Source organism: Coenobita brevimanus, chromosome 87 (assembly GCF_032717465.1).
Source record: "Coenobita brevimanus isolate Jiangsu-jjx chromosome 87, ASM3271746v2, whole genome shotgun sequence".
Lineage (NCBI taxonomy): Eukaryota > Metazoa > Arthropoda > Malacostraca > Decapoda > Coenobitidae > Coenobita > Coenobita brevimanus.
The window spans coordinates 24,338,003-24,361,460 of NC_137040.1; the positions used below are offsets into that span (position 1 = coordinate 24,338,003).

The 23,458-nt window shown below is 40.5% G+C and overlaps 1 protein-coding gene across 1 annotated transcript in view; it reads right to left on the reverse strand.

Moving 5' to 3' along the window:
* Positions 1-23,458, reverse strand: part of LOC145411032 (uncharacterized) — a 131,137-nt gene that overhangs the window by 61,161 nt on the left and 46,518 nt on the right. The window contains exons 9-12 of the mRNA XM_080281094.1: positions 14,795-14,938; positions 9,515-12,930; positions 5,857-5,967; positions 3,394-3,458 (exon numbers count right to left, since the gene is read on the reverse strand). Coding sequence (XP_080137220.1) covers positions 3,394-3,458; positions 5,857-5,967; positions 9,515-12,930; positions 14,795-14,938 — 3,736 coding nt within the window. The remainder of the gene's footprint in view (positions 1-3,393; positions 3,459-5,856; positions 5,968-9,514; positions 12,931-14,794; positions 14,939-23,458) is intronic.

The following is a 23,458-nucleotide window of genomic DNA, read 5'->3' on the forward strand; positions in this document are numbered from 1 at the left end:
AGTCAAGTTTACATCAGAAAGTGTAATAAATGAGATACTTAAAGTGACCTGGAAATTAAGCAAAGAGGCGGGGATGGAAAATATTATAATAAGAAAAGATCTGAATGAAGAAGAAAGAGAAGTTTTAAAATCATTAAAGGAAGAAGTAAAGGAAAAAAATGATAAGAGGACAGAGGAAGAACGTAATACTTTTTTTTGGAGAGTATTGGATATGAAAGTAAGGAAATGGTATTTAAGGAAATAGAAGTGAAGGAAACTAGGGGGGATGGTTGTGAAAGATCAGAAGTTGAGGAAGTGGTACGGACAGAGAGTAGGAGAGAAGAGAGTATTAATAATGTCAAAAATAATTTGAAGGTGATATATACTGTACTAATGTTGATGGTTTCATATCGACAAGGATCAAAATTAATGATTTCTTGAGAGAACATGAACCTGATGTCATGTGCTTTGTAGAGACCAAATTAAGAGAAGATATTGATGTTCATTTGGGAGATGGTAAATACAAACTGTGGAGAAAAGACAGAAAAGAAAAAAAGGGAGGAGGAGTGATGATAGCAGTGAAGAACAACATAAATGTAGATACTGCGGAAATGGGAGAAGGCAGGGCTGAAGTGATATATATGAAATTAGAAACTGGAGAGAATGTTAATAGAGATATGGCGGTAGTGTATGTTCCCCCAAAGACGAGAGCATGGAAGGATGACGAATACCATGAGATGTTGTCAGATATGGCTAGCTACTTGCAAAAAATAATTGAGAAAAGCAATAATATAATTTTGGTAGGTGACTTTAATTGTACAGAGGTGAACTGGGAGGAATGGTACTCGGGAGGCGGCGAGGATTCGTGGGGTACTATGTTATTAAATATAATAATGAATAATGTGATGACGCAGTGGGTCAAAGAAGAGACACGGTTTCGAGGTGAGGACACACCAGCAAGGTTAGATTTACTGTTCACCAAAGAACCCGATGTAATAGAATCATTGGAATATCTCTGTCCTTTGGGAAAAAGTGATCACGTGGTCATTGAGTTCCAGATGTTAATAGGAAACGTTGAGCCAAGAGACGAGCTTCATAGACAGGGAAGATACAACTTTGGCAAAGCAAATTTTACAGGATTGAGAAACTTTTTTGAAAATGCGGATTGGAGAAAATTCAGAGAAACAAGAGAGATACAGAGGAAGTGGGATATCTTTCTAGACCTCTATAATTTGGGAGTGGAAAAATTTGTACCAAGAGTAAGAGGGAAAAAAAACAGGAAAAAGGAGTGGTTTAATAGAAGGTGTATGATAGCCAAAAAAAAGAGAGATAAGGCATGGAACAATTGGAGAAAGAGAGGTAACGACAGAACAAAGGAAGGATATAAAAGAACAAGAAACGAATACACAAGAATACGTAGGGAAGAAGAAAGGAATTTTGAAAAAGGTATAATTGACAAATGCAAGGATGAACCCAAACTGTTTTATAGATTTGTTAATGGCAAACTGAAACAAAAGGAAGGAATCACCAAGCTGAAAGTAGATGGAGAGGTCTTTAAGGATGCGGCAATGCAAGCAGAAATAATGAACAAACGTTTCCAGTCAGTTTTCACTAAAGAAAAGGAGCTTGTGGAAGGGGAGGGAGTGATTAGAAATGTTCCGGTGATGAAAGATATAAAAGTGGAGGTGCAGGAAGTGTATAAATTACTGGAAACTCAAGATGTAAGGAAAGCCCCAGGACCTGATGGAATTTCTAATTGGGTACTGAAGGAATGCAGAGAACAACTGGCGGATAAAATTCACAGCTTAATTGTATGCTCACTGGAAGAGGGGAAAGTGCCAAATGAATGGAAGAGGGCAAATGTGGTACCAATTTACAAGGGAGGAAATAGGGAAGAACCCCTGAATTATAGACCAGTGTCTCTAACCAGCATGGTCGCAAAATTGTGTGAGAGAATCCTGAAAGACAGATGGATAAAATATCTGGAAGAGATGAATATTTTGGCTGAATGTCAGTTTGGATTCAGAAGTGGAAGGTCATGTGTTTCAAACTTGTTGAGCTTTTACTCAAGAGCGATTGATGTGGTACAGGAGAGAGATGGTTGGGTGGATTGTGTGTACTTAGACTTAGAGAAGGCCTTTGACAAGGTACCTCATAAGAGACTAATGTGGAAACTAGAATATATAGGAGGACTAAAGGGGAAACTTCTGGAATGGATGAGAGACTTTTTGAGAGACAGACAAATGAGGACAGTAATAAAGGAAAAGATGTCTGGATGGAGGGAAGTAACAAGTGGAGTCCCTCAAGGTTCAGTGTTGGCGCAAGTAATGTTCCTGATTTACGTAAATGATATGGTAGATGGAGTGAACAGTTATGCGAGTCTGTTTGCTGATGATGTAAAGATCTTGAGGAAGATAGAGGTTGAGGAGGATTGTAAAATACTGCAGGAGGATTTGGATAGGATACACAATTGGAGCCGGACGTGGGAAATGAAATTTAATGTAAAGAAATGTAAAATATTGGAAATGGGTAAAAGTACCAGGAGACCATCACTGAATTATTTTTTGGGTAATGAATTAATCACAAAAAGGAGAGAAGAGAAAGATTTGGGAGTGCTGGTCCAAGATAGTTTGTCACCAGAAAAGCACATTAACAAGATAGTTGGAGAGACTTATAAGCTCTTGACTAACATAAGAGTAGCATTTCATTATATGGATGAGGAAATGATGAAAAAATTGATAGTGGCCATGATCCGCCCCAGGTTAGAATATGCAGCGGTAGTGTGGTCCCCACACAAAAAGAAAGATATAAACAAGATTGAGAGAATACAAAGAACAGCAACCAAGATGGTCCCCAGTCTGACAGACCTGTCATACAGAGAGAGGCTGGAAAAACTGGATTTGCCTTCGTTAGAGGAAAGGAGAAAGAGGGGAGACATGATTGCGGTGTTCAGGACCATGGTGGGAATAGATAAAATTGACAAAGAAGATCTGTTTGTATGGGATAAGAGAGCAACAAGAGGACATGGAATGAAATTGAAAAAGTCAAGCTGCTTGAAGGATATCAAGAAATATAGCTTTCCTTACAGAAGTATAGACTTATGGAATAGCCTGGACAAAGAGATCGTCCAGTCTAAAAACTTAAACGAGTTTAAAGTTAAATTCGACTTATTGAGAAACAGCGACGGAAACCCACGAGCATAGTACATTCCGTGTATATCACAATTAGGTATATTCTTAAATATTTAGAACGACTCAGACAAAGAGGTGGTGCATGAGAAAAACATTCATGTGTGTAAAGGTAGACTTGATAACTGTGGATATGGAGACAGGACAACACGAGCATTGCTCAATTCCTGTATACTACAAATAGGTAAATACAAATAGGTAAATACACAAAGACTAAATACTGTACCTGAGTCACTCTCGCAACCTTCCTAGACCGTGGACAAGGTTTGTCAAATGACATCTGGGTCTCTTCTGGAAGGTGGAGAACAGTTATTATGATGGTTGGATGGATGGACGGATTACTGTATTATTATTATTATTTTTATTATTAATGTATTAATATTATTATTTATTTTTTGTGTGTCTGTGTACAGTAAACTCCTGATTATCTGGTGTAATAGAACCAAAGGCCTAGCGTATACTATCAAAATGCCAAGTAAGGCAAAAGTCTGACCTAGGGGCCCCTACAAAACAATTTACGATTTACAAAAGCAGCTAACAGACATTCCTAAAAATAAAAAACCGTAATGTACTGTTAAACGCGGTGTAATTTTATGTACAGAAGCAACTGCATGTTGACGATGGGGATAATATCAAAGTCCCCTAGCCAGGAGACCTGTTTTCTTTCACCCAGCAGTACATGTACTGTACAGTCTAACACACATTGTTTAAACTATAAATCGTTGAAAATCATCTAAAAGACATTCCTATTACTGTATTGAAGTACTGTATGTACTATTAAGTATACTGTAATCTTATGCACAGAAACACAGTTCATGTTGATGGTGGTGGTGATATAGACATTATTGGGGAACACTATAATAACACCCAAAATAAATAATTAAAACATCAAAAAACAGAACCAAATATAAATGAAGCATGCTTCATTGTACTGTACTGTGTACAACACACTGTACTTTATTCGATCGAAATTCTAGCACTCTGCCACACAGAACACAACAAAACTTTTGTCTCATAGTAACAAGGACAAACTTCACTTGGAAGAAACAACTGCCTAAATGATTTTATATACTGTGTTAATGATTCCTTTGTAGCATGATTATTTAGCATAGTGAAATAAAAATATTTTTATCAACATTTCTTGTTTAGTAACACAAATGACTTTTCTTTCCAATACACTTTCATTAGTGCCTTAGCAGAATCCAACAGACACTTGTACAGTGCAGTAACATACACTTCAGAACACTGTAAGCTGTATTTACCAGAAAGGAGAGGAGGGGGATGGGGGGGTAGCAGTACGGCATGTCAGAAAGCCAGAGCAGCACTAGAAGGCCAGCCAGGTTTTGGAGGGGAACCCATTGCAATGTTGCCATTTAATAATAATAATGTTTTGGAAGAGATGTAGAATGCAGTGTAGGTTCATTTGAATATCGGCACCACAGTGGCGGAGGAATACAATGACGAGTAAGAGAACATCCACTTTCCTGCTGCCAGCCAAAGAAAACTCTGCATTTGAATTCTCCCTCCCCTGCCTTAGCCAATCAAAACTCTTCTACTCCCAACCACTGCATCTCCTCTCCCTACCCACCACCAAATACCCCATGAGCTGCTAGGCCCACCAACCGTCAATCCTCCTTCCCTCCCTCCTTCAACACTCCTCCCCTTTAATATTACAGTACATGTACAGTATAACCCCATTCTTTTTGTGTATTTTAGTTCTTTATTAGGTGGGGGCACTCACCATCCACTCATTCAATGTAGTGCTGCTCTCGGGTGTCTGCCCTTTCCTCTCCTCTCTCCTTTCCTTCCTTCCTATTCTGTCTTTCTTTACTTCATTCTTTCCTCATCCTTCTGCCTATGGGTGTCTTTATACTCCTTTGTCTTTCTTTCCTTCATTCTTTCCTGTTCCTTCTGCCTGTGGGTGACTCTACACTGAGTGACAAGCCAAATGGTTTCCTGTACACCAAGAAACCATTTACTATGCTGGGTGGTAACCATATTAACCAACTTATAGCACCTGGTGGTTTAGTGGGTAATTGCGGCGCTCCAATCGGATTGAGCTGGTAAAGGTTTATATCCAAGGAGTGGTTTGGGTTATTGCTCACGTAATGCCATTCAGGGATGAGTGAAACTGGTCACTCTCACCTTAAACATCAGGACCAATTTGCCAAGCCCCGGCCTCCTACGCTCCTCATGGGGCAACATAGGATTGGATGATTGATGGTTTTTCTTTTTTTGTGATAGTGGCTGGATGTTTGATGACAACTGTCTTACCCAGGATAATACTGTACTTTTAGCCAGAAGAAAGGGTCCTTCACACCAGGTAGTGTCAAAGATTTTATGCTACATTGAATAATGTCGTATGCCAGGTAGTGCGGACATGGATAATCGAGAGTTTACTGTATTTGTAAAGTGACAGTGAAGGATTAAAGGAAAAATCCACAAATGCATAGAGAATGTGGTGTGGAGATTCGTACAGAATAAGAGAGCACAGTATGCTCTTAGTCAGTTCACAGACGAAGAAGATTAGTAATAGGGCAGAGATAAGGTAGGAGAGTAAATGACAGGAAATAGTGTGTCATGCAAGGAGGGATTGTTACAAAATAGGGACAACAATGCTAGATCCTCAACAGATAGAAAATCTGGAACAGTACATATAGCAACACTACTGATGCACAAACACACTAACCTATTTTGCGCTTGCGGCCCTGCATGCTGCTTCCTGCCTGAGCTGCTAGTATGCGCTTAGCCACCTCAGCTGGGGTACTGAAAGAGCTGGTGCTTCGTGCTCTTGGAGTTCCTGAGGAAATACAAAGCTTAGTGTGCATGTTTAGGCACAATCATCAATATTATTCTCACCCCATTTTTCACTTTTAGGAGTGAGTATGATCTGGAAACAGGAGTATGAAAACAAAAAGTTGGAAAATGCTTCTAGTGAAACTGGCCACACAATCATTCACTCACCATTTGAATCATCATAATTTTCGGTACCAAGTGACATACATACCATCAGCTTTCCACACTATTTTATTTGATTTTGTCACACTACAAAATGCTTGCAAGACAAAGCCCATTCTGATGATTTCAGGTTGGGAGAAAAGGGAAAATAGTGCAAACCTTGTTATGCACATCTCTGAACAAACTTTACCCATCCACTTCCATCCTTCACCAATGCTACTATTTCCCCTTTTTGCATATCCTGCATGTTTGCTTACACATTCATTTACTACATGAAAACATCTGTGTGAGTGTTTCCATACGTGTGTATGTGTGCATGCATCTGTGTGTATGTGAATGTGCATTCATGCTTTAATTATTCATTATCTAATCCAGTGTTGCCCCATGAGACGCACAGAAGCCCAGGGCTAGGCAAGTCAGTCCTGACATTTAAGATGAGAGAAACCAACCTCACTCATCCCTGAGTGGCATTACATGAGCAATAAACCCCAACCATCCCTTGGATACAAGCCTGCAAAGGCTCAATCCGATTGGAGCACCTTAATTACCTACTAAACCACCAGGCACCACAATTTGGTTATATGGTTACCACTCAGCGTAGTAAATCGTTTCCTGGTGCACAGGAAACTATTTGGCATCAATGAAAATTCTAATGCACAACTGACATTACTAGAACTTCAAATATCTGTAGCATATTCTACTAAACTTTTGTGCTTTTTCTTTCGTGTTTCTTAATACTACCAACTCCATCTCTTAGTGGGAAGTAGGTTTAGGATACTAATGATTACCTGTACTCAACTAATATACATAGTCACAGACACATGGTATGGCCACAAATAATCAAGAGCACATCAATGAAAAGTAGAACATTTTTATACAGGTAACTCGCACGGAACACGATCTCACGGAACGCGCTCGCAATTATACACGGTAAGGGCTGGGATACATATAAGACAACGTAAGATTAAAAAACCATCATGAAAACTACAAATTAACGCAGGAGAGGCCTTTGAAAGATCAAATCCTCGAACGTCACCGCAGCGCGCGGTTTGTTTTGATTATGTGACGATCTAGGCGGGAAATTATTCAGTAAGTGAGACATTCCCGAGTACAGTAGCACAGTATTTGTAAGTTAAATATTTAGAGTACTGTACTGTTCTGGTAAGTTTATGTGCAACTTAAAGTACTATTAAATAACGTTAAAGCAAGAAATAAAGTCTTATAACCAGTTTACCTGACAGGCGTCAGAATATTGCCTTTTTTATTTGTTTGTTTTTTCCACAGTACTGTACAGTATTTGTAAGTTAAATATTTACTGTTCTCGTATGTACTGTACTTGTAAGCACTTAAATAAATTTAAATCATTAAATCAAGCCTTGTAACCAGTTAACCCGAATTATATGATTACCCATGATCGGCGTCGGAATATTGCCTTTTTTGTTTGTTTGTTAAACTCTTACTGTACTGCTTTTCTACAGTACTGTATTTGTAAGTTAAATATTTACTGTTCTGGTATGTACTTTTAAGCAATTAAAGCATTGAATAAAGCCTTGTAACCAGTTAACCTGATTTATATGATTACCCATGATCCGCGTCAGAATACTGCCTTTTTAGTTTGTTCGTCAAAGACTTATAATAAGAGAAAAATACATTTTTGTCTTGGTATCTTTACCTATTTGCTTAGGTTTGCTGTAATGGTTTGGATCATTTGATGCAATGCAAATTGTAGAAAACTGTGAAAACTTTCGGGAAGTGAACGAAAATCTGGGACATGAGACTGACCTTGACTTCACCCTCTCGTGCGTCATCTGTCAGTTCACCACCTGATATCGTGATGAGTGGATGTACGATTTTTTCGCTCTTGGCCATGCCTAACCACACATAGTTACACCCATTATCTCGACCCAGACAGAAAATACAATCTTTTTCCTCCCTTGCAAAACACAAACAACCACCCTGTTTACGAGACAGCAATATATATTGCGAAAATAACAAGGTAAAATGACAGAGAAAGATGAACATCTTATGACGGAAGAAGTACATTTTCCCCGTCTGTAAACGTATTTATTTCTGCTTTGTATCTGTATTCGTAATAATTAGACTTATTGTTAGTTCTGAAACTGCATTACGATTCTATTTTTAGCCATACTCGTGGTGTGGGAGCTGGAAGTTGTGACACAACTTCCTTATTGCTAATCGGACTGACCCTCCACTTTATTCTCCCGTGGCAGAGTCTAGCCTTGGAGGACGTGCAGTTTTCTCTTTTAGGACTGAAAATTCAGCTCTTTCGCTCCCTTTTCCAAGCATGTGCACAAAGATAACGTAAAAAATAACTCCAAACTACCATAAACATATATCAAAAAGGTGAAAATGTACTCATAACATTTTTTTTTTTCCAGCCATTCCTAACAGATTATGTACTGAAATCATTCGATATCACAGCACTGCATTTCTAAGTTAAATATGTACTGTTCTGGTATGTGCTTGTAAGTTAAAGCACTGGTACCAGTTAACCTGATTTATATGATTACCTATGATCGGCGTCGGAATGTTTCCTTGTGTTTACGTACAGTATTTGTGTGTTGAAGTTTTGCTCTGGCGTACTGTATTTGTGAGTTATAACATTAAATAAACCTTCTAACCACTTAAAGTGCTTTCTAGTGATTACCAGTGACAGATAACAGCAAAACAACACATTTGGGGGGTCTAGGGAGCAAAATATGGAGTAGTTTAAATATACGCGATTTCGCACCTAACGCGGCACAGTAGGAACGAAACCCACGTGTTCCGTGCGAGTTACCTGTATTAACAAAACAAAAACAATTAGTCCATCCATCCATCATCTAATCCTATGTTGCCCCATGAGAAGCGTAGGAGCCTGAGGCTAAGCAAGTTGGTCCTGGCATTTAAGATGAGTGACCAGCCTCACTTATCTTTGAGTGGCATTACACGAGCAATAACCCCAACCATCCCTTGGATATAAACCTTCACTGGCTCAATCCAACTGGAGCACCGTAATTACCAATTAAACCACCAGGCGCCATAATTTGGTTATATGGTTACCACCCAACATAGTAAATGGTTTCCTGGTGTACAGGAAACATAAGGCTTGTCACTCAGTGTAGAGTCACCCATAGGCAGAAGGAAGAGGAAAAAATGAAAAAAAGACAAAAGAGGGAGTAAGTATGAAAGAAAGACAAAAGAGGGAGTGTAAAGTCACCCATTGGCAGAAGGGCGAGGAAAGAATGAAGTAAAAAAAAAAAAAAAAAAAAAAAAAAAGACAGAAGAGGGAGGAAGGAATGGAGGGAAGAGAGGAAAGGGCAGACACCCGAGATCAGCACTACATCGAGTGAGTGGATGGTGAGCAATCAGACAAACAACTAACTCACCTGGGCCTTCATCTTCCATTTGTTGTCTCAGGTTAAAAAGTATTGACTGAGAGTCATCCCCTCCCAAAATGTCAACCTCTTCTGTTTCATCATCCAAAGTACCATCTTCACTCCGGTTTGCTTCTTCAGGATCTGCATCTTCATTAGTTGACAGGTAACTGGAATTCATGGGCTGATTTCCTTTAACATTAACTATTTTGACTCCACTCATAGGATCACACAATCTTTCCTCATTTCCTTCCTCTTGAATATTATGTTTTTGAGTTGTTACAGCAAATTCTTCATGAACTTGGATATGGTAATCTCTAAATTTTTGCTGATCTCCTGCAGATATTTTGTGTTTTTCATCTGATGAATAGTTCAACGCTGAGGATGTTACATTCACCTCAGCAGGAAGTTTGTCAGTGTCTTTCCCCAAAGGCTTTGTGGGACACTCATTTTCAGGGAGAGAATTCATTTCCAACCTGGATCCCTTAGCTTCAGTGGCAGACACATTTTTACCACAACTAATGTTTGAAACCTGTGAAGAAACAACTTTATTATCTGACTTGGGCACTGGTACAGCCTGATGAGAGGGAGAAAGTTTAAACTCTCTATCCTGAGGAGCACTATGTCCCATACACATAAAGTCTCCAGCAGCAGTGCAACTACAACCTCCATCATCCTGTGTACCTGCTGAACCTGAGACACATTTCTCTTTTACCTCAGATAAATTTATGTTCTTTTCTTGTGTCTGATGGGATTTGTTAACATAACACTCTTCTCTCATTTTCTCTATAGAAACTTTCTCACCAATTCCAATCATTTCTCCTCCATCTCCTCTCTTCTTAGAAGCAATCTTTACTAAATATGTTCCAGTGGTGTCATATGTATAAGAAGAGAGTTCACCTGTGCTTTCTCTAATAAAATACTTTATAGAGTTTAGCTGAAACAGTCTTGAGTCTGGTGTAGAGGATGAGCTCATGACAGCAGACACAACTGATCCCAGAATGAGTATAGGCAGGGTGCTGTTTTCATTCCTATCATCCACCCTGGCCATCCCATACAGCATGGAGGATGATGTACCATTCTTCACACTCAGGGTTACCGGTGAGTGAGTTTTTAATGACATTTTATATATATTCACTAGGACATTTTTCCTGATGGTACCAAGAAGCCACTCCAGTTTTACACTCTTGAAGTTAAGAGAAAGGTCAACTGCACTCCAGTGATAGCCCATCTTCTTGATTGGGGAAGTCTTGTGCCTAGTTTCCTCCACTATTTCAACACCATTCTTTTCATTATCATCTGAGAGGTGACTTCCACTGGCCTGTGATGTAAGGTCTAATTCTCTCATATGCTTTGCTTCTGATGAGACGTATTCTGAAAGAGTGCCTGATGTGTCCTTGGTTTCACCTGAGGAACTAACAGGAACATTTGTCATAACCATTTCACTATGTGTTTGTGACAGTAAGGTATTCAGCGGAACTGGATTACTGAACTGTTTAATGGTCATTCCAGAAGTACCTGGAGTTGCCACACCTGTGTTTCCAGAGGTAGCAGGTGTAGTATTCTGTGGGGCAATGCTCAATGATGAACTACCAGTAGTTTTCATGGGCATGGTGCTGGAAATAGTTTTAATCGTGGTAACCACATTTGTTTCTGCTGATACACTACCAAACGCTGATGATGTCTGTGATGTGCGCATACGTGTGATAGTTAGCCTGTTGCTTGCAGAGCCAATCACAACAACATCGTCTGAACTTTCTTCACCTGTTTTGTCTCCAATAGTTACTTCAGGGGCAGATTTATTATAAGTTTCACCTCTTTCTGCTGCTGATCTAGTTTGCATAGCTGCAGCACTGTTAATTGGAACCAAAAGAGTACCTTTGCATGATGCCTGACTTGTGGATGATTCACTGCCTAGTGTAGAACCCAAAGTCTTGGACTTGGCCATCTGGTCTACTGAACCAGGAGGTCTTGAAATAAGGTTCCCGAGAATATTAGAGGGCAGCACCAACATTTTCTTCTTATCACTTTCATTTGACCCACCTCCATGTGAAGTATTAGTTGGGTCTGTGGGTGCAGGTATAAGGATCATCTTGTTGTTCTCTTGTGGTGACTGCATCAGGACCATCTTCATTTTGGTGCTGTCTGTGGTTGTGGTGCCTGGGATGGCTGGTACCAGCATCATACGTGGAGGTGTTCCACTACCCATACTGGGTACCAAAACCACTTTGGACACACTGGAAGGAGGTAAACACAGCCTCTTTGAACTCAGAGTGGCTGAGGCTCCAACACCACCACCACTGCCATCACTAGCTGTACTCGATAAGGCAGGATGAATAATTGCACCGGACACAACTGGGGCTTGATATTTGCTTGATGCAATAACGCCAGCTTCACTTTTAGTTGTGCCACCAGAATCTTTGGGCAAAAGAATACTTAACTTCCCCAGTCCACCAGGTCCTGATGCGGATGACTCAGAAGAAGTTCCTGGTGACACTCCTACAGACACTGCACTGTTGCCTGAGTGGACATTATCCCCTTGGTAATTGCCAAAAATCCTCCCACTTGCCATATTTAGTTTCATTGTCTTCATGGCAGGAGTAGTAGTGGTGAGAGTGGATACTGTGCTTGCAGCTTTAGATGAAACATTGAAAGCAGTTGGCACAAAAAATAATTGTTTGTGTTGTGATGTCTGCTGCAGTGCTGATCCTTGTTGGAAGGAAACTGGAAGTACATTCTGAGTGTCAGTATTATCACATTTCTTCTTTCCATCTTGACTCAGTTTTTCAACTACTCCTGATGATATTGGAACAAGATCAGGGATACTCTTGTTTATACCCAATGGCCCTGACTGTGAAGCTTCAGTTTGTGGGGTCATAGAGCTCTCAGTCTCGGTTCCCTGTGAGGTTTCCGTGCATGACTCCTGTGATGTCTTTATATGTGGCTCCTGCGAGATCTCCAAATATGATCTTTGTGAAAACCCTGTCTCAGGTTCTTTGTCAGTGCCAGTTTGAGGTTCTTCATTAGTAACAGTTGAAGGCTCTTGAGAAGTCTTCTCTGGTGGCTGACTTTCTATGGTTTCTTCAATTACACTGTTCGGGGAGCCAATTATCTCTGCCATGTTGGAGTCGGAGGCACTGTGGACACTGGCAATTGTTGGTAGGCTGCCTTCCCATACTCCACCTTCTTTGTCTGTGGGAGAGGTGGGTTCTGGTTGTTTCTGTTCAGATAACATCACCACATCAGGATTCCCACTCTTCTGAGTTTCCTCCTCTTCTAAATCAATAACTTGGGGTACATAGGATGAAGGTTTTGAGGTAGTCAATCTACCCCTGAAGTCAGGGTTTCTGGGTTTAGCAGGGTCCTTCTTCTGAACTACACCAACTATCTCCCATTTTCGGTTCAAGTCACATCGGATCATAACGAATCTAAGGGGAAAGGAAAAATCCAAATTAAAATACAGTATTAACTTTGTCTAACACTAAATTTCATGACAGTCAAATATTTCACTCCATTCATTAAGGAAAGTAGAATTATGAGACCTCATTATATTTTAACTGAGAAATGTGAGTAGCTAACTGCAAGAGTAGAAGGAGGGCAAAGCATGAAGGAAGGGAACAGGAAAGAATGAAAAACTACCAGATAAAACGATAAAGACCATATGGAATAATAGAGTAAAAGGGGAAAAAGTCTGAAAAAAGAATAAAAAAATGGGACAGGATATCAAATATTAACAATGAATGACCACTGAAGGTAAATGGATTAACTGCTAGCAAGAGATGCAGACAAGATGTTGGGGTACAAGAGGATAATAAAGTTAAGAACAGAAACGAACTGAGTAGGAATACATTATGGGTAAAGCCATGGTTACACAGGACATTTTCAAGCAATTTTTGTTTCCAGAATTGTTGTTTCCCTCAATATATGAACATCTAAATTTGGGAAGGCAATTATTTAAGAAAGATTCTCAGCGGGTGGTGTCCATGTGAACATGAATAATTTCCAGCAATTACTGTATTGGGGTTAAATGCATGCCAATATTTATTCAGTCATACAAACTGTAATGCTCATTTTTGTGTTTATTTATTAAATGTTATTATGGACAAAATCCATCCATCCATCCATCATCCAATCCTACATTGCCCCATAAGGAGCGTAGGAGCCCGGGGCTAGGCAGTTGGTCCTGACATTTAAGATGAGAGTGACAAGCCTCACTCACCCCTGAGTGGCATCGCATGAGCAATCAACCCCAACCACCCCTTGGATATAAACCTTCACCGGCTCAATTCGATTGGAGTGCAATAATTTCCCACTAAACTACCAGGCGCCAAAATTTGGTTATATGGTTACCACCCAGCATAGTAAATGGTTTCCTGGTGCACAGGAAACCATTTGACTTGTCACTCAGTGTAGAGTCACCCACAGGCTGATGGAAGTGGAAAGAATGAAGGAAAGAAAGACAGAAGAGGGAGTGTAAAGTCACCCGTACGCAGATGGAAAAGGAAAGAATGAAGGAAAGAAAGACAGAAGAGAATGGAAGGAAAGAAGGATGGAGAGGAAAGGGCAGACACCCGAGAGCTGCACTACATCGAGTGAGTGGATGGTGAGCGCCCCCACCTACCACATACGTAAGTAATTTCAAAACTCAGGGTACTATATAACTGATGCTGGTCTGACCAGCTTTTGTTTACAACCAAGCCAGCCACTCACTCAAGGTTACCTTCCTTCACTTTGGTATCCTCTTTGTCAATAACATGAAAAACAATATTCAATAGATGAAGACATTGGAGTCTGCAGCGTCATATCAACTGCCTCATGGTTTATGAGTCCTCTGAATTAAGCTCTGACCAGTTTATTATAAAAACTCTCACTCTTCCCTTCGAGCAGGCAACTTGTGAGTCCACAAATGTTTTCTAAGTACAGCAGTAGTCTGTTCTGTAATATGCATCAACATACAGTAGCCAGAACAGCAGCATCTTCACTGGCATTTATTTTCACTGTTTTTTATTATTGTACTTATGTGTGTACCAATAAGACTTAATATGAAAGATGACCACTTGCCTCACTTTCATAGCAACACTAGCTTGTATTTTTCTTGTGACAGAATGGCTTGTGTGACCACCTCTGAAAGAATTTAACTGCTCTTGCTACACCTCTTCACACTGCAACTGCTCAAAAATATCCCTATATGACCACAGCATTAGAAAGGGAAATAATGCTAAGAATGAGAAAGAACATAAGAAGGAAATAAAGCTGAGAATGGGAAGCATTTGAGTGGGAATAAATTATTACCTTGGCCTGGTGCCTGTATATGGTGGTGGGAAGAATATCTCTCTCATATTGGGTCCAACATCCAGGGTGTTGTTAATAATCATGTTGTGGATCCGCTGCATCACTCGCAGAGCATCAATTGAGTCGACTGTCCCAATGATGCACCTGAAGTGAAACAATCAATGCTTCTTAGATAAGAGAACTTTTCCTGCATGGTATATTCAGCAATGTCTAACACAAGAGGAAAAATTGTTTTGTTTTGTTTCGGTTTTTGAAGGCTCCAACATGCTTGCATGCGTCAGCCTTGGTCACCCAATGGCAGCCCTCCAAGCTGCTCGATCTCTGGCAGCTTCCCTTTTTAGTCCCCTATCCCTGAGATCACATTCAATGACCTCATCTCACGTCTTTTTTGGTCTACATCTTGCTACCCTACCCCTAACATTAACACTTCTCACTCTCTGCACCCAATTATCATCCCCCATCTTCTCCACATATCCAAACCATCTCAATATACCCCTCCTCATCACAACACCAATACGCTCCAGTCCCATCCTACCTCTCACCTCTTCCACTGGTAAATGTAGCCCCCCCCACCAAACCTCGCACTCAGGGACACACTGCGCATCCATCTAGTCATTACCTATTCTGTATGTTTAAGCCTGTAAATATCTTCTTCCTTTACTGACCAGGTCTCACTACCATAAAGCAATACTCTTTTAACACATGCCATATACAAAGATCCCAGAACATGGGAGAGGGAGCCCTCTCAATGTCAGGAGAAGCAACAGCTCCCTGAATTTCTTCCAACCACTCCTCAGTCTAGCCACAGGGCTAGCTCCAGCCTAACCTCCAGCACATAACATGTCTCCCAAATAACAAAACTCTTCCACACACTCGAGAGACTCACCAGCAAGTTCAATCCTTTCATGCCTGGCAATCTCCACATGCTCTCTCCAACACACCATACATATGAAATCAGTGTTATCTCACAATCTGCCTCTAATACCACTAAATCTCTTAGGCACCCACTTCTCACAAATACTGCACAAGATGGAATTACTTCCCATGTCCTTCTGGCAAATCGCACATAGTCACTTGTAAATACATGGAACAAATTACCCACAAATGTAGTAAACTGTGATACAGCACTAACCTTTAAAAATCGCTTGGATAAGTATCTGTTACCTGACCCCCAGCTAAGTATGTTCATTCATTCATTCATTCATTGCCAGACGCCATGTATCCCAAATGGGGTGGCCAAGGGCTTAGAGTTAATTGTTTTACAGGGAGGGGCACTAATCCTCCACCAACCCCATGTTCACTCCTGAATAATATATTCCTGTGGAGTAATGGCAACAAAATTATAGGAATGCATTTCCAATTCCATGAAGCAAAATACTTCTTCTTTTACAGAGTCATAAATATCTGGAACAGGCTTACTTTTACCAGCTACACGAAAGTTCATTTCCCTCCTGTCTACAAGATATTCTGTAAACTTAACATACCCGTACATAGAGTCATGTCACGTCATTATATATTTACCAAATTGTTAAATGTAAATAAAGTAGTACTGTACAAGTAAAGACTATGATCTGCACAGATAGCCCTGAGTTAATGGTCACTACTCTTACTTTCAACCTGTGATGGGCTGTGGATCACTGAGAGTCCCTATTAGTTAAGTGACCACCATTGGGATTTTTTCTTAATGTACCAGGGGTCACTGCTTCAGGAGGTAACTTGTGTACTTGTCCCGTATGGGCAAGTTCCTCGTGTCAGTGAAGTGAAAGGAGCTGGTGCCTGATTGACTGCTGCCTACCTTAAAAGCACCAGGCAAGGCTGCCACACCACCCCTGAACACCCACACTGTGCAATTTCCACACTGTGCCTACAGATGCTCCATTACCTCAACATATCTGTACATAATGTCATGCCTTAGGCTTTTATTTATTTGATAACTCATTTTACTTTATTACTCTCTATCTATCCATCTACTGCCAGACATCTCAATCCTGTAAGGGCTGGCCACAAACAAATCGCCTCCATGTCCAACGCCATTTCCCCTCTTTTATATACCTCTCCACTCCATCCCTCCATCTCACCCTCAGTCTCCCCCTCCTTCTCCCCCCTTCCCCTCCACCTCACTTGCATACACTCTCCTCATTAGCCTCTCACTCTCCATCTTCTCCACATGGACAAGCCACCTCAATGTATTTCTCCTAACGCATTCTATCACGATAATTAGTCATTTTTATACCTCTTCAGTGACAAAAACTTATGAAGTGATAGGAAAGCACCCAGTCATCCAACAAATGATCACTTGGGAATGTGTGTTTGGGATGACAAGATTATGATTTTATGTTTTATGCTCAATAATAAATCTGAAATGGTTTATCATGACAATGAAGTGTTTTGGGCAGTAATGGACATTATATATGTTAATTCTGGACTTGAGTTAGGAAAAGTCACATAAGAGTAACTGTAGCTGGCTGCCTGATGTATCCTTACGGGACCAATACAGGTATACCCCAGTTTAACCCCTTAACCGCGGGGCATCACTTTCGTGATGCTCGGGTGCAATGGATCATACCGCGGGGCATCACTTTTGCGATTCTGTGTTATTTTGAATTCGCCTGGGCTTTGAAGTGGTTGCATGTATCATCTGTCAGTACTGCCAGTGTCTAACAATAGTCAGTGCTGCTACTGTCATCTGTACTCCCATCCATTGTTGACAATTTAGCCATTTCTCCCCATTCTTGACTCCCCTCCCTACCTCCCCTCCATTACCCTCTCCTCCCGCCTGCCCCAGCTGCGCCACACTAGGGAAATCTTGCCCGGATTTTTCCACTCATTTCATCCATTGGAATGAACCCTATGCCTTATTCTCATACAAAATAATATATATAAAAAAGAAAAAAGGTAATTGATAGTGCCATACCCCTGGAAAGGCTAATTATCACCTGGCAACACCCCATGTGCACTCGTTCGCTAATTTTCCCTGTTTATTTCCCCTTGAAATATGCTGTATGACCTGTTCTCATAATAAAAATATATATAAGAAAGGAAGGGAGAAGCCTAAGTGATATTTACATTCACCAGGAACTACCTAATTTCCTGCCAATCATTTCACAGCATATAAATTAGCATCTGTCACCTCACTGACGTTGTCAACCTTTGGCGGCCCCATATCCACCTCGTCATTCAGTTCAGTGTTGTCTCTTGAGATGAAAGCACATAGCACTCGCACCCCTCCATTTCCGCCGCTTCTAGAGGGCCCTGTGACCTCTACCCCTACTAAACCTCATGTGGGAAGGAGTAAAGGACTAAGTGACTCTGCTGTGGAGCATGAACTGGCTAATTTATCTATGATAATGATGGACAGTGACTACAATCTTTCTGGTGAATCGTGTGATGAGCCAGTGGAGGAAATGGTGATAATCTACGAGTGCTTCAGTGTCCCAAGTTCATCCTGACTCCAAGGGAAAGGAGCCCTTAGTTACTGGAAGTGACAGTGTATAACATAGTGTAAATAACACAGAAATGTAAATAACTACCGGTACTAATATAAGAATATGAGTACAAATATGTACCTGGAGTAATGACAGTGAAAGCTTTCCTCCCTACGCTAGTTTACTGAACGGGAAAGTTAATGCCTGGAGTGAAAATAAACTACTATTACTGAAGGAAACTTATGGATAAATACTGTATATACCTGTATATACGAGTGCAATAAAGTAATAGGAATACCTGTATAAAGTGTGAGTGTGTTCATGAATAATAAATGACAAAATACCAGCGGGGAACGTGCGCAAGTGGGAAGCTCGTACACACTCGTAATTTTCATTGCTTTCAGTGTTTTTTTTTGGTGTATGGATTTCAAACTACTTGAAAATCATAGATTAGTGTTTCTAGTGATAATATCAGGCTGTGGTAATCATATTACGGGGTGTTGGGAGTAGTGTAAAGTGGAGACTTCGTTACCCAACTTCAGAAGTCTCCACAAGTCCTACGGTAGTTGACAAAGGCTCAACAAACATCCCAGGAGAAAGCTGAAGGTATGTGCCATATGCATATGTCTATCTATTTATCTATCTATTGCCAGACGCCATAATCCCGTACGGGGTGGCCATTTGACTCTGAGTTATTTGTTTTACAGGGAGGGGCATTAACTCTCCACCAACCCACTTGACACGTAGGGAGCACATATGGTTTGGTTATATGGTTACAACCCAGTGTTGTAAATGGTTTCTTGGCTTACAGGAAACCAATTGGCTTGTCACTCAATGTAAAGCCACCTGTAAAGGAAAGAAAAGCATTAAGTAGTGACAGGAAAGATGGGAGAAATAGGAAGAGAGGAGGGCAGGCACAGAAAAAGAATGATAAAGGCTAAGGAAGAAGTAGGCAGCACTACACCAAGTGAGTGGATGATGGTAATAATAATAATAATAATAATAATTTGTGATATGGTTACAACCCAGCATAATAAATGGTTTCTTGGTTACAGGAAACCAATTGGCTTGTCACTCAGAGTCGAGCCACCTGAGAGAGAGAGAGAGAGAGAGAGAGAGTAGCACTACATCAAGTGAGTGGATGATGGATGCCTCCACCTACCATGAACTCACGACCCCTGATTTTTGGCAAATATTTTTAAAAAGTCAGTCGGAGCGCGAATATCCTCGCGGGACGCGCAAGGAGTGTAAAAACATCCCCACGGTGTAGGGGTTAACGATAGAACTGGTTAGGTAAAAACCCATCGTCAGGCAGGGTATCGCATATCAGGGTAAAGTAATGAGCTGTGTTAATCAGTCTTGGGTTTCCCCCCAACCATGTCCAAAACCCACCCAAATGAGCCCAAAAACACGTTTAAAGCCAATCTAAATTGTCTAACAGCTGTAAAAGAAGTTACCCTAAACCTAACACCTGTAGATAACTCACTAAAACCAACAAATAAAATCTGAAAATCATCAAATAGAAGTCTGGAAAATATCATGCTTAGTAAACTGTACCCTAAAAGGACAATGTTCACCCCACCTGTGGTTAAAACATATTAATCTAAGTCTAAAAACAGTTTATAAATCAACCTAAGCACACAATTTTAGTCTAAAATATCATCAAAATCGGTAAAAAAAAATCAAAACCCATTGTTAAACCGGGGTTTGGCCATCGTTAGGCGGGGTATGGTGGTATTTTTACCTGCACTGTTAAGCCGGGGTATCGTATATTGGGGTATACCTGTATAATAATGCTCGATATAAGGGGATAATGATATCTGACTGGATTTTCCCAAACATGTAATCTGACTGTATAACAAGAGGTTTCATTCATTCATTCATCATCTCATTCATTCATTCATCATCTAATCCAATGTTGCCCCATCAGGAGCACAGGAGCCCGGGGCTAGGCAAGTTGGTCCTGACATTTAAACTGAAAGTGACCAGCCTCACTCATCCCTGAGTGGCCTTGCATGAGCAACAAACCCCAACCACCCCTTGGATATAAACCTGCACTGGCTCACTCTGGTTGGAGCATCTTAACTGCCCACTAAACCAACAGGCGCCATAATTTAGTTATATGGTTACCACCCAACGTAGTAAATGGTTGGCTTGTCACTCAGTATAGTCACCCATAGACAGAAGGAAAAGGAAAGAATGAAGGAAAAAAAAGACAGAAGAGGAAGGATGGAGAGAAGGAAAACAGGAAAGGGCAGGCACCCGAGAGCAGCACTACATCGAGTGAGTGGTTGGTGAGTGCCCCCACCAACCACTAATGAGAGGTGTGAGTTTAAAATACAGTAAAAGTCCATTAATTCGAACACTGATAATCCGAAAACCCCAATAACCCGAATTTTTGAAGAAAGCTGACAAAAACTCCAAAGGTAAAAAAAAAATCAAAATTGAAACATTCAAACTGGGCGCCCATTGCACCAAAGTGCCGAGCAGTGTGGTCATGGAAGTTTAATGGATGGAAGCTTCTGTATACTCTGATAAACTGGTGCATTTCGCTGAACAAAATAATCATTACAATGGGGCTGAGGTGATCAATTTCCACATCTTGCGAAACGAGTTCTACAAGAAACGTGCGTAGGGTGTCAGGCAGGCTGATATCCGTGACTGGCTGAAGTGCATGAGCAACCACACAGGTAAATCCACTGATGGTTTTGGGACAATTCGTCATCAAGTCAATTCACCATCATGACAATAATCAGGACAATTTGCACCCTGGATGATTCCCCATCGCAGGGTTGGGGGGGGGGGGGAAATAGCCCAACCCACCCGTTTTTTTTTTTTTTTTTTTTTTTCCCCCACAAAATATCCCCCCAAAAATGGGCAAAAATGGGTTTTTTCGAAGTTTACCTTAAATTTAAATAAAATAATGTTTCTGCTATGCATAATTATGAATAGCACAATAAAAAAATTTTTCACAGTTATTTGAATGAGGGAAATTACCACAATCATGTTTTGACCTGTTGGGCTGTTATCCTTAGGCTGCCTGCTACACAGCAGAACATGCTTCAACATGAGAGGCTTGAGAGCACTACACAACTCATGAGCTGGCAAAGATCAATCTACAATACACAATAGCAGGAGAAAGAGTCATTTGCCTTGCTACTCTCCTTTCTTTGGTAATTATATACTTGCATTTCTCAATCTACATAATTGTTATTGTAAATTCTGTTGCATAAGTGATTTCACACATTATCTTAAAAGTAATAACAGCTTTTGGTATCCAAATATTTATCTATCTATCTATTGCCAGACGCCTTAATCCCGTAAGTGGTGCCCATCTGACTCAGGGCACTAACCCTCCACCAACCCACTTGCTGACCAAATATCTAAGTCTATAAAATACATCTATTTTAAATAGAAAGTAATGATTATATTTCTAAAGAACTGTTGATATTTGGTAATGATATGAGACAACATATAGTATAAGTTAACTCCGGTAATGATTACTGTTTTATAACAAATTTACCTGGTTTTATGAGTCTGATATCGATATTATTCGTAATGCTTTGCCTAAGACACATTCTATTATTAGTATTCCCAGGCCTGCTGCTGACTATCCAGGAGGAGGCGTAGCACTCATCTACTCGGCAGCACTTGCAAACGTTTCTCTCATTGACTCAGACCTGACCCCATCATCATTTGAATTTATGGAAGTATTAATAAATTTCCATCAGAATACCATTAGAATTGCAATTGTCTATCGACCATGTCATCCGGGCAGAGATCGAGGTTTTATGGAGGAGTTTGGGCAGTTTCTTGAAGGGTTTTCTCTTAAACCTGGAGGACTTCTTGTTTGTGGTGATTTCAATTATTGGGTTGACAGTCCAGAGTCAAAACCATTTTCTTCAGAATTCCTTGTGTTGATCACCCAGAACAATTTTTTCAATCATGTGAGTAATCCAACTCATGTCTCAGGACATGTCCTTGACTTGATCTTGTCCCCTGTTGGTTGCAGGCGCGTATCAGATGTGGAGGTTGACTCATTTGACCCCCTCATCTCTGATCATGCTCTGATCACTCTTAGTTTTGATGTCCCAAAATCCCCTTCATATAAAAAGGTCATCAGGTTCAGAAATTACAACAATGTTGACCGCCAGTTGATGTGTTTTGAAATTGATCAACGTTTAAACTCCATCGATTCTTCAAGTCTTTCTTCTGGTGAATTGGTTGATATTTACAACAACGAGCTCAGGTCAATTTTTGACCATTATTGTCCTGAGGTAGTAAAAACAATCACTGTACGTGATAATTCTCCGTGGTATGGTCCATCCATTAATTCTTTACGTAGACAACGTAGAAGGGCAGAACGTGAGTGGCGCTTGCAGTGGACCGAAGTAACTCGTTTGCGTTATGTTTTTGCGAGAAGAGCAGTCGTTCACACTGTTAAAGCCCAAAAGGCTAGGTATTATCAAAATAAAGTTGATTCATGTGGTGGTGATCAAAAAAAACTGTCTGCAGTTGTGAACAATTTGGTTGGTCGGAGGAATGTAATTGTTAAACCAATTTCTTTATCTGATGCCCAATTGGCTTCTGATTTTGCTTCATTTTTTACAGGTAAGATATCTCGCATAAGAAGTGATTTAGACAGCAGTTCTCCTAGTGAAGCGTACTCAGTTGACTTCCAGCCATGGTGCACCGGGGATCATTTGCTTTCAACATTTCATCCACTGGATGTAAACAAAGTCAAATGTTACATCAGAGAACTTAATAAAACATTTTGCTCACTTGATCCATGTAACATGTCACAACTGCCTGATGTGTATGAGCATGCTGCAGACTTTATCTGCAACATAATAAACAGATGCTTCTTAGAAGTAATTTTGTGCAGTCTTAGAAACGTGCTTTGCTTAGGCCCCTAATTAAGAAACCTGGCCTTGATGTCGAGAGCATGACAAATTATCGTCCTGTCTCTAACCTGTCTTTTTTATCCAAGATTACTGAGCGGGCCATACTCGACCAACTCTTACCACTACTGGAACACAAAAGAGTTGTTCTTGTTGTTCAATCAGCATACAGAAAATACCATTCGACTGAAACTGCACTAACAAGGATTTAGAGTGACTTGGTGGCAAACACTTGTAGTGGGATGTCCTCTCTCCTAGTTCTTTTGGATCTGTCTGCAGCTTTTGATACAGTAGATCATAAACTATTGTTGGATGATCTGTATTTTTATGGCGTTCGT